General features: G+C 44.0%; 2 protein-coding genes across 2 annotated transcripts in view; one reads left to right on the top strand and one right to left on the bottom strand.

Annotated features, from left to right (window-relative positions):
• LOC139730479 (uncharacterized) overlaps positions 1–12,602 on the top strand; it is a 93,587-nt gene that overhangs the window by 42,872 nt on the left and 38,113 nt on the right. The window lies entirely within an intron of this gene.
• On the bottom strand, positions 4,611–6,444 carry LOC139730460 (paraneoplastic antigen Ma3-like). The gene has a single exon (XM_071641301.1). It carries the CDS (start codon positions 6,442–6,444, stop codon positions 5,011–5,013), a length of 1,434 nt encoding a protein of 477 aa, XP_071497402.1. The 3' UTR covers positions 4,611–5,010.

Below are 12,602 nucleotides of genomic sequence, written 5' to 3'. Positions count from 1 at the left end.
GAGTTTTATTACACCTACATAGTCTAACACCAGCAGGGGCGTTTCACAGGGCTTGACCAGTCTCAATACACACAGGCTTACAATTGGACATTGGCTATTGGGGTCAAAGGCTGAAGGGGAAATCTTAAGACTAATCTTGGGGGTTACTAGTACACTGGTCGAGGGGTTGTTGGAAAACAGGTGGGGTACGGACGTCAGAGGAGGGATGAATGGAGGGGGTGGTGATAACAGTGACCATGGGTCTTCCAAGGAAGTAGGAATCTAGTCTGACGACATTTCTGGAGAAATCTTAGTAACCCAAATTTTGGTGGGGTTACATCCTCCCCTTTCAAACCAGGGTTCACTCCTGTGAACCTTTGATTAATCAAAGCCAAAGATCTTACGCTTAAGGTCAGCAAAAAATCCTGATGAAGTTGCTTGCCTAGCACCAGAGGGTTCACCAAGGGTATCGTACTGCATGCGTAGCGGCGGCCTTGAAGAGCGAGTTGAGCGCCTGATGGATTGCGGGGCAGGCTCTGAATCGATTGCTTGCTTTGCATTTTGCGCTTGCTCAACCTCGGGCTCTGCTAGAGTATGAGGGGCGTTACCTCTGGACTCTGCGTCTGGGGGTAAAGGGCTAGTGTGTCTACTCTCTTCCTCCATGCTCTCCCCTCTCAAATCGGGTACTGCATCATCCGGTGTTGCTCTACCAGAACCACTGGATGCACTTGTGGCATCTATGCTGATGTCACTGCCAGCCTGGTTCTCTAAGTCTGAGTCGGTTGATGTCTCCTCAGTAGTGGGGTCAGGGGATAAAACGGAACCGCCGGAAACACCTGTGTCACTCACTACATCAGCTGTGTTGACCTGTTCAGGGGTCTCGCTGGTAGTCTCAGAGGGAATACTGGGAGGTTGGGAGGGGACAAACTCTGGCGCATTTACGTTAAGTACTGAATGTGGGCGGTTAATGTGCTTGCGTACACCCCTCATCACTTGAGTCTGAACTATCAGACTCTTCCTCACTCGGAGGGGCAATGGACCTTTTGGAACGGGTCCGATCAGCTGGATTCCTTTTCTTACCTGGTCTCTGGGTCTCTGAGTTATGGGCTGGGGCCTCATTCAAGTACTCTATGGGTAGGAGAAGGTTGCGGTGTAGGGTGCGTGTCCTACCAATCCCGTCTTCAGGTGCAACTTCGTAAACCGGCATATCAGGGTTGAGTCGCTTTGTGATGACATAAGGGTTCGCATACCATCTATCAGCTAATTTCTGCTTACCAGTCAGTCCAACGTTCCTGACAAGGACGCGATCGCCAGGTTTCAGGCCATTGGCTCGCACTTTCGCATCATAGCGGACCTTGTTGGCACTGGCAGACTTGTTGGATGCAGCTGACGCAAGTTTATACGCCCGCGTAAGTTGATCGCGCAAACCACTGACGTACTTCACGTGGTCAGTCCCAGTGAAATTGTCAGGGCTTGTGCCAAATCGCAGATCAACAGGCAGTCTAGCTTCCCTACCGAACATGAGGAACTAAGGTGAGAAACCAGTACTGTCATTCCTTGAACAATTGTAAGCGTGTACAAGTGCACTTACGTACTTGCTCCAATTTGCCTTCTTCTCCTCCTCCAGGGTCCCTAGCATGTCCAGTAGCGTTCTGTTGAAACGCTCAGGCTGAGGGTCTCCCTGGGGATGGTAAGGAGTTGTCCTTGATTTCTTAATGCCGAGGAGCCTTGACAGCTCATGGATCACTTTACTCTCAAAGTCCCTACCTTGATCAGAATGAAGGCGTTGGGGCAGACCATAATGTACAAAGAAGTTCTCCCACAGGACCTTGGCGACAGTGGCAGCAGTCTGATCCTTCGTTGGGAAGGCTTGTGCGTATCGTGTGTAGTGATCCGTCACTACCAAGATAGACTTCTTATTCGAGCGGTCTGGTTCTAGGGAGAGAAAGTCCATGCAAACCAGCTCCAGGGGGCTGGTTGTGTGAATACTCACCAATGGGGCTGCTGGCTTTGGAGGAGTCTTTCTTGCTATACAACGAGGGCAATGCTTGACCCACTCCGTAATGTCAGCACTCATCTTTGGCCAGTAGAACCTGTCTCTAGCCAACGCTATGGACTTCTCGATTCCAAGGTGGCCAACACTGTCGTGTATGCCCCTCATTGCCTCGACACGGCGCTGGGCAGGCAATACTAACTGGTGATGGCGGTTCCCTAAGGAGTCAGTGAAAGTTCTGTAGAGGACTCCTTTGCACAGAACTAGCCTGTCGAACTCGCGGAGTATCAGGGCAGCCTCTCTTGAAAGGCCGGTATAAGACTGTGGCCTCTCCCCACGTTCAACATAATCCCTGACTAGTTTCAGTTGCGGATCTGCCTTTTGAGCCTGTGCCCAGTCTACTACATTCAGGTCTGAGCCCTTCGCATACAGACCTGGGATAGACTCTGCACTGGCACACAGGGTCTCAACGTATGGCTGGCTTCTATGAGGAGAGTTGGCTGAAACATAATGCGTCTGACAGAAGGCAGAGAGTGTGGACACTTTCTCACCTGAGTCTGACGTCTCATGCAGCCTTGCCTCCAGATCACTAATCTTGCACTGCTGGCGAGCCTCAAACTCCTTGTCGAGGCCGGGAGGATGTGGTTTCCGTGACAGTACATCTGCTTCAATGTTCGTCTTTCCTGGCTTATAATGGATGGAAAAATCAAAGCAGGAAAGTGCAGCAAGCCATCTATGTCCTGTGGCATCGAGTTTTGCCGATGTCAGGACATATGTTAGTGGGTTATTATCAGTCATAACCCGCGCACCTTTTGCTGCATACAGATAATCCCTGAACTTGTCGGTAACTGCCCACTTTAGAGCAAGAAATTCCAGCTTGTGGGCTGGATAGTTCTTCTCACTGTGGGACAGTCCCCGACTTCCATATGTCACTGGACGAAGCTTACCTCCATGATCTTGATACAGGACACCACCCAGTCCATCACGGCTGGCATCAACATGGAGCACAAAGGGCTTTGACAGGTCTGCGAAGGCTAAGACTGGGGCTGTGACCAGACAATGCTTCAAAGCCTGAAAAGCATTCTCACACTCCTCAGTCCAAGCATCACCAAGGGGGTCACTTGCCTTTCGTGCATCCGGGCTCGGATCTTTCTTTGGAGGTGGACGTCCTCGCTTCCTGGGGTAAACGCACCCACTTGTAAGTGCGTTCAAAGGACGGGAAATCTTGGCATAGTCCTTTATGAATCGCCGGTAATAGCCAGCAAATCCTAAGAAAGACTTGACATGCCTCACTGTCTGTGGCCTGGGCCAGGTTCTTACATCGGCCACTTTGTCTGGGTCTGTCTGTACCCCAGCCTCGGAGACTACATGACCAAGGTACCTAACCGACTGACAGCAAAATTGGCATTTTTCTGGGGACACCTTCAAGCCAAATTGCTGCAACCTATCCAGTACCCTAGCCAGGCGCTCCTCCATTTCCTCCAGCGTTTTGGAGAAGATTATCAGGTCATCCATGTACACCAACACCTCTAACATGTTCAGACCTGACATGCACTTCTCCATCAGCCTCTGGAAGGTTGCTGGTGCTCCCTTCACCCCTTGGGGCATACGCTCGAACTGGTAAAACCCCAAAGGACAAGTGAAGGCCGTCTTCTCCTTGTCAGATTCACGCATCGGGATTTGATAGAATCCCGACTTTAAGTCGATAACAGAAAACCATTTACTGCCACTCAGGGAATCAATGGCCTCCTGTATCAGGGGCACTGTGTACTGGTCGGGAATGGTACGAGAATTGAGTGTACGGTAGTCGACGCACATTCTCAAAGTACCATTCTTTTTCCGAACCAGCACAATTGGAGAGGCATAGGGACTCTTAGACTCCTTAATTATGTTGTTCTCCAACAGCTGTTGAAGATGTTGCTGCAAGTCCCTAAGATCAGAGGGAGGCACCCTCCGAGACCTCTCACGGAATGGTGTGTCATCGTTAACACGAATCTGATGCTCCGCATAGCCTGTACTGCCTAGGTCAAATTCATGCCTGGAGAACACATCACTCCTCTGCCTGCACTGATTGAGCAGCCTTTCTTTCCACTCCGGGGAAATCGGGCCCCAATTGATGGGCAGCTCACTAACGTCAACTTGAGGGGAAGGGGTGTTATCGCCTACATTAGCACCTACTTGGGAATGGGTTGCCTCGGTGTAACTGTGAGGCTGGGTAGGAAAACTACTAGGGGTAGGGAAACACTTGTCGGGGACATAGGCATCTACTATTGGGCAGTTGCCAGGGACAGTGATAGACTCAGGGCTACTATTGGTCACCAGCACCCTTACCTTTCCAATCGCACCACCTGACAATTTTTGTACTCCTGGGGCTATGTGTAACCCACTTGGAAGTCTGCTGTGGGGATTGGACTCTACGAAAACAGTCATTTCTTCTTTCAGGGGATTCCTAATTTGGGCGGTCATTACCAATTTGGAGTGGGGAGGTATTTGCGTGCTATGTCCTTTCTTGGTCCTAGCAGTGCCCAATTTGCCATCAGGGGACACCTTCTCTTGTTTCGATATGCTGGCGTAGATATCCCTGCAGGTAGCACTTATCTGCAATGACTGGGCAAAGCGTGCTCCAGCCATCCTCCTACAAGATTCAAAACAGTGCCTGAAAAGTCCTGAATTAGTGCCAATAATCACTCTATGGTCACAGGGACGCTGGGGGTCTGGTACTACAAGAGCCAATGTACTAAACTCAGTCCCTGTGCCAGCAAATGACCGTTCAAAACCTATGTTGACGTAAGCCCAACCCAGATAGGGCATAGTCCCATCTCCTCCATGGTACAGGACTAGGTCACTCAGTCCATGCAATTCCCTATCTAGTGTGTCGAAAAGGCTCTTGTGTATAAGAGTGACCTGAGACCCACTATCAAGAAGGCATTTTGTCTCCTTTCCATCTATCCAACATTTTGGGTTGATAGCATCTCCTACTAAACCTTCAGGAACATCGTTCTTGGAAACCTCAACTTTAGAAACAAGTGGGGGAGAATCTATTTTTGGGGCCCCTGGTTTCCCCTTCCCAGGCGCCCTTTCTCGTTTCCCTGGTTGCCAAGGATGTAGTTGACAAGTCTTTTACTCAGTACGTCAGGGGGAACAGAATTTTGGCAATTTCTACTGATATGGCCCTCCTCTCCACACTTGAAGCAAACAACACCAGTATTACTCTGCTGGGACGACTGAGATTTGGGGGGATTATTGGTGGGTTGGGGTGCTGGTGGAGGTGCTGGTTGGGGAAGGACATGGGGTTGAGGGGCTGCGTGGGGTGGCAGAATAGAGGGCTCTACCTTACGGTGGGCAGCCTGCTTTGGTTTTGGGCTAACGGGGGGTCTCGAGGCAGACAGAGATTTCTTCACCCTTTCCTCTTCTTCCTGCTTCCTCACTGAAGACAGGAGTTCCAGGAAGGATGGTGGTTTCTCCAGGCGCTCCCTGAGCTGTAGGTTTACTAGGAGCATTTCATGGTAGAGGATGCCCCTGATGAATTGTCGCAGTCTCACCTTGTTGGCGTCATGTGGCTTGACAACTCCCCGCCTAACCACATGGCGCATGACTTCCTGTAAGCGAGAAAGATACTCAGAGGGAGACTCACCTTCAGCCTGGACTGTCTGATGAAATCTGACAAACAGTTCATCATCTGTGTCAGTATCGCCAAAAGCCAGATCCAGAGCCCTGAGGTAGTCTGCAGAGCAGGCCTGGGGATTCTCACGCCTAAGGTCTGTAATGATGCTTGACGCAGGCGGACGCAATGACTCACGAATGCGCTTGCGCCGCTCAGCATCATCCAGAGTCTGCCACTCCTCCATCTGGCTCTCAACGTGCTCTATCCAGATGGGGTAGCTATCCTCATCACGCGCTGCTGTCTTTGCACCAGAGAAGCATCGCAGTTTCCGATACCCTGTGGTCAGCCCACACCGTGCTAGTGAAGCTGCTAAAATTGGGATGTCTCGATCAGGGAAGGACATGGATGGTTCACTGATACCAGGGGAAGGGGGTGGAAGGTTGTTAGTAGTAGGGATGTCTTGAGACTGGACTTCCTGAGCTCTACGTCCTGCTTTTCTCCATTCCCTAACTAAACCTCTCTCCCTCAGGTCCTTGACACTGACCCTATTTCCTCTGACTGGTCCTAAACCGTCTAACCTCACTACTCTGCACATAGTCTCCCCATCTACTGGAATGACAATCTGTGCCTGTAATCCTAACATAGCAACTGCATCTTCGAATTCACACAGGAGCAATGTTTCCCCTGTATCGGGATCATCCCGTCTTAACACCTCAAGTAATGTGGGATATAACTCTGACAGTGCCAGTGCAAACACCTCTGTTGGCACAGTCTTTATACCTGTTGCAAGTAGGAGGGCATTCTCTACTCTAATCTCCTCCTTCTTGCACCAATCCTGACCAATCTGCTTCAAACTTTTACCTGCCATCGCTTTGTTTCCTGCACACGAGTGTTGGCTCTTTGGTACAATAGAACGAAAATGGTGAATGTAACAGTAACAATCAACAATGATAACCAAGACTCAGTTTCGGTAACATGTGTCACCAAACAAATGCAATTATACAATTAAGAAACAATTATAGTTCCCGGACAAGCCCCCAATTTATGTAACCCGAATGTTACACTCCCGAGTTCATAAATAAAGAATATCACACCTGGGATTCAGTTTTGACAAAATAATCCAATGACAAACTTTATTAACTTGTTTGTCGTTCAACAAAGTACATCATTCAATTCAATATGTTCACAGACTCAAATGTAACCTTTGTTACATTAGCATAATTAAATATTTGCCAGTGTATGACGATATTTCGACTCGTTGCTGTCTCTTTGTCTCTCTCGCCGGTTATCCTGTCGACGAGCCCAGAGTAGTCGCAAACCAGTCGTACACGGTAGCTGATGCAATGCTCAGTAGCCGTCAGTCACGCTGAACCAAGCAAAGGCTGGCCAAAGCTCTCGTCCAAATATGTATCTAGTCAAAAGAATTTATAAGACACAGGACTTTCCTAATATAGTGTCTTTCTAATCAATAATATTTCTTCAGGAGTATGGAAGTCCACTCCAAAATCTGATCTGATACATTGTCTCTACATATACATGCCTCATAAACATATATGAGTGCATTAGACAATACAGATACAAATTCCAGTCACATACATTCAAATGTTTGTCAATTCATTTTGACATACAGGTGCTAAATACGGTCAGAATAACTTCTCTTCAGTTAAACATTTTCAGCATCCTGAATTATATCCAACACTGCTGCCACAAATAAAGCTTTGATCTATCTGATCGACTGGCAGTATAGTTGCTTCATCTGGGGTCGACAAATATTGTGACTCCGATTCAAATATTATAGTTTGAGTGGAAATAATGCTCCACGCACACAATAATTACACTGAGCAGTTGTACACCTTACCACGCATGTACAGTTAACATGTATACATTCTAAAGAGCATGAATGTATAACCTTTTTATATTCACAATGGCACAACTATTCCTCACATTTAGTTCTTTGCAAGGTTCTTCACATCTAGTGGCTAGTCCTCCCCCTCTAGAGTTAAACATTCCACAATTCAATAGTGCAGTGACCTCTGTCACTCACAGGGAACGGTCAGTGGACATAAATCTGTCAGTTCAGACGAGGGGGGGGGGGTGCTGCACATTGTAGACCTCAATGTTTACGAGCATAGCCTCACTTTCTCTGAGTGTGAGGGTCTACCGGGCATTTCAATATGTATGTAATCAAATTAAAATCTGACTTCTAATGCCAAGTCAGTTTCCCAATTTCATCTGTCTAATAATGAACTTGAGTGTATGCCTAATCATGTCCATTCATAAAACATTCGAAGCGCAAATACCTTGAAGTGCATTGCAATATATCTTCAAATAATATACAAGCAACAATCATCAATCATCAATACTTTTGGCATAACATATGATAACTTCGGAATTTATATACATGATATCAGAGTCTTCTTCTTAACAAGCAACCTCCATGTCTATGGATTGGGGTTCATAACTACAAACACTCTCCAATGCAATACATAACATGAGAAATACAATGACTTACCTAGTCAAAAGAGCCAACACTCGTTTTCACTACAAGTTGCTCCACACGGCAGTCAGTGGATGTACGTGCCACAACCAGTTGTATCACAGGCACATAAAAATTGTATATAACAATACAGCTGATGCTTGTGGGGGTCTACCAGTGTTTTGTGGTAACCTCTCAGCAGATAAATGTGTGAAAAAACTTTCTGGATCACACAGTCGATGTAACAAGCAAAGTGGGTGCAGGCCTCAAAGCGCTGGCAGGAAGCAGATATGCCTATTTGCTCCAAAGCTATGGGCTTTTATAATTTTCTGTCTCTCTGTAAAATGTTAATATTACAAACTTTCTCGAGAAAATCAGAAACTTCCAGGAAGTTAACTGACCAGCAGAAATTTCATTGGTTCATGTTTCTATGACATCATTCAAAGTCTGCCTCATTGGCTAGAGGTCACTCATTCCCCTTGACTTCCAGGAACATTACTGACGTACTGACCATCCACTTGGCCAGACAAAGTCTTAACATTGACCAAGGGCAGTAACGACAGGCTTTCCAGTCACTCTCGAGCATTCTGCCTACAGGGCTTTAAAGTTGCACTCCTGTGACCTTGGTCACTAGAGCTGCTGCCTAACCAGCATAGCTATATAACACATTGTTTATACTCATGCAAACACCGATCTAGTTAACATACTAGACAAATCGTATAGCATAAGTCATAAAAGCACTCAATTAGAATATAGAGACATAATTATATCTCATTTGCATAAATGATGTATTAAACATAACCACTGCACATACATATCTCTTATGCTGAAGTGCGTGGATCACACTTTGTTCTGAACACATGACATATCAAATAATAATCTTGCAAAAAGTCATATCCTTTCAGCCATTGATCATAGTAGCACAACAGTATCTGTAATATAAAAGGTAACACGAGCAAAGTAAATCTAGTAATGTATGGAGTTACTCTACTTTAAGGCACACGCAAAGCTAGCCTAAACAGTTCATTGGAAATTAGGGGGGGGGGGGTATGTGAGAAGAAAGGAATAGGAGGGGGCAGAATTTGGGCTAGACGTGCACTCTACGTCATTGTCACAGAAAATGTTGGTCTACAGTTAGAACCAGTCCACTCTGTATAGGCTTTGCCCATGGTAGGACACTGTCCCTAAATCCCAAAGCAACTACTACTTTGTCCTAGCAAGAATGACCTTCCTCTTCTGAGACATGGTCCTTTCGTTTCTCTTGATGTGCCTACACACCAACAAAAGGGAGGGGTGCTTAAAACAATATCCCTAGACTGGCTAGCTTGCTCCATCCTTGAGTTTTATTACACCTACATAGTCTAACACCAGCAGGGGCGTTTCACAGGGCTTGACCAGTCTCAATACACACAGGCTTACAATTGGACATTGGCTATTGGGGTCAAAGGCTGAAGGGGAAATCTTAAGACTAATCTTGGGGGTTACTAGTACACTGGTCGAGGGGTTGTTGGAAAACAGGTGGGGTACGGACGTCAGAGGAGGGATGAATGGAGGGGGTGGTGATAACAGTGACCATGGGTCTTCCAAGGAAGTAGGAATCTAGTCTGACGACATTTCTGGAGAAATCTTAGTAACCCAAATTTTGGTGGGGTTACACATGCAAAACTCTTTCCGGGTGAGTCGCGGGGTTTGCCCGCGGAGGTACACGCAGAACACCAGTAGGAGGCCTTTGAGCGGCAGCACCTCAAAGGCGACTCCCACGCAGGTACTTCGCAGTCCCCGTGTGTCGCTCGTAACTGAAAACGGGTCGATTTCGAAGCTCTCACGCAGGTCACACGGAATACACGCAAGTAGCACGCGTCTAGCAGTAAGGCACAAGTAGGAAACTCGCAAACATACTTTTCCGCCCGCAGAAAATTCTCCTGCGTGCTGGAAAATCCCTACTCGCAACAGGCCCGCGCATCTTCTCCACACTAGGCTTTTTGTTGGGACCTATAAACACCAAGCTTTGCTTTTTAGTAGGTAAAATTGTATTTCTCTATATCAACTTTCAACTTTATTTTCACCTCCATCAAAATGAACAAAGAACTTTATGTACATTGCGTATACACAGGACATTTGTGATACAGAACAAAACTTGAAAAGGTACATAAGAAAATTATGAAAGTGAAAAGTAGATGTGATTACATCTTTGTTAAATACATAAAGCGTATAATACAAGTCAACTAAGGATGAGGATGGAAGTGGAGGGTCCCACTAAGAAGCAAAGCTTGTACGATATGGGACCCTCAGAAAAATACACAAAACATCAATATAAAACACAATAAACGAACCGATGTCAACTGACATCAAAATGATTGGGAAGAGGAAAAAGAGAGAAAAGGAAAGGAAAAAGAAGAGGAAAAAAAGAGAGGAAAAAAAGGGAGAAAAAAGAGGGAACTACAGCATGTGCCATCGTGGACGCAAGCAATCTGGATTTCATAATGTAAAATAAGTGATAAAATACAAGCTGGATTGAATGTAATGCAAAACATTTTTTATACGTAGTTATGTTGGTAAGAATGCAGGAGAAAAAAAAACCACATCGTTATATTTAGAACACAGAGAGGGACATAGTTTAATAGGAGGACTTATGTAAAAAAAAAAAAAAAAATGATGACTTGACTGAGATGATAAAGGGAAACTAACTCTGTTGGATGTTGTAAAGTTTCAATAAAAATGGTTTTAATTTATTCTTAAAGAAATTCAGAGATTGAGCAGTAGTAATGTTACTGGGAAGTGAATTCCAGTACTTTGGCCCGTCGTAAATAAATGTGTTTTGAGCCAACAAAGTTCTCAGAAATGGCAAATGGAAATCATTTGATCGCCGTGTTGGATAATTATGAATGGATTGATTTCTTTGAAACATTGTTTCAAATATATTTGGGAGATTATTTTTATTATAATTATACATAAATTGTCCTAGATTAAACAAATACAAATCATTAATTTTCAATATTTTATGCTCATAAAATAGTGGGTCAGTATGGGACAAAAATGCAGTATGACATATAACACGGAGTGATTTCTTTTGCAATAAAAGTAATTTATCTAAGAATGTTTTATATGTATTTCCCCACGCGAGAATACCGTAACTTAAATGTGGCAATATTAAGGATGAATATAATACGAGCAGGGACGACAAAGGAAAACAAAACTTAAGCTTATTAATTATACCAATATTACGTGAAATAATTTTACATATACTGTCAATATGAAATTTCCAGGACAGCTTATTGTCAACTGTTACTCCAAGAAATTTTATATGGGAGACATTTTCGAGTGGAGTACCATCTAAAACAATATCAACAGGTAATGCCTCAGTAGAATTACTAAAGAGCATATATTTTGTTTTTTGAAGGTTAAGAGATAGCTTATTTGCTTTTATCCACTGGGCAACATTTTCTAATTCTAAATTTATTGTATTAACAAGGGTAAAAAGATTATTGTGTGAAAAAAATAGATTTGAGTCGTCTGCAAAAAGAATAAAAGAAAGAACATCTGATGATCTACAAAAATCATTTATGTAAACAGTAAACAACAGTGGACCTAATAAACTTCCCTGTGGCACCCCACATTTAATATTTAATATTTGTGAATTACAACCATTTAAAGAAACATATTGTTTCCTGTTCATGAGGTAGCTCCTGAACCACTCCAAGGCCTTCCCACGAACTCCATAATGGTGTAATTTGTTAAGTAAAATATCATGATTGATGGTGTCGAAGGCCTTGGAGAAGTCCAGGAACAAACCTATCAAATGAGAAGATTTATCGATAGCATGTGCCACTTTTTCTATAAAACTCAATAATGCATGTGTGGTGCTATGTTTCTCCCTAAATCCAAATTGAGAATTCGTAAATATATGATTAAATTTAAAGAAATTAATAGTTCTTTTATAAATAATTTTTTCAAGAATTTTTGACAATGCACTTAACAAAGAAATTGGTCGGTAATTATTTACATCTAATTTGTCACCTTTTTTAAACAAGGGGATGACTTTTGCTATTTTCATACTTTCGGGGAAGGTGCCATTAAAAAGGGATAGATTAAATATATGAGCTAAGGGATCCGCAATTGACGATATTACCCCCTTTAAAAGAAAATTGCTGATGTCATCGTGTCCAGCACTTTTTTTGGAACTGAAATCAGAGACAATATTAATTATCTCCTGAGTGTATGTTGGATTAAAAAATATTGAACTAGAATTTGGGGGACCCAAAAATTCGGAAAAATGTTTTGTGGAGGGAGGAATATTACTTGCCAGGCTTTCCCCAATTGAAGAAAAATGGTTATTCAAAACATCACAAATTTGTTGAGAATCTTCAAGAATTTCACCATCAAATCTAATTTTTGTAATATTTGACTTAACATTTGATATATTCATGGCTTGCTTTAAAACTTTCCATGTATTTTGCATATCATGCCTGTAAAATTGTAACTGATTAGTATAATATTTTTTCTTTTCTATTCGTATAATTTTCGTCAAAGTATTTTTATAACTAGTGTAT

The sequence above is a fragment of the Diadema antillarum genome, unplaced genomic scaffold (assembly GCF_040938485.1).
Source record: "Diadema antillarum isolate AM-2024a unplaced genomic scaffold, OU_Dant_1.0 seq00000315_RagTag, whole genome shotgun sequence".
Lineage (NCBI taxonomy): Eukaryota > Metazoa > Echinodermata > Echinoidea > Diadematoida > Diadematidae > Diadema > Diadema antillarum.
Note: the sequence above shows the minus strand (reverse complement) of the source record. Positions and strands in the feature narration are given on the sequence as shown.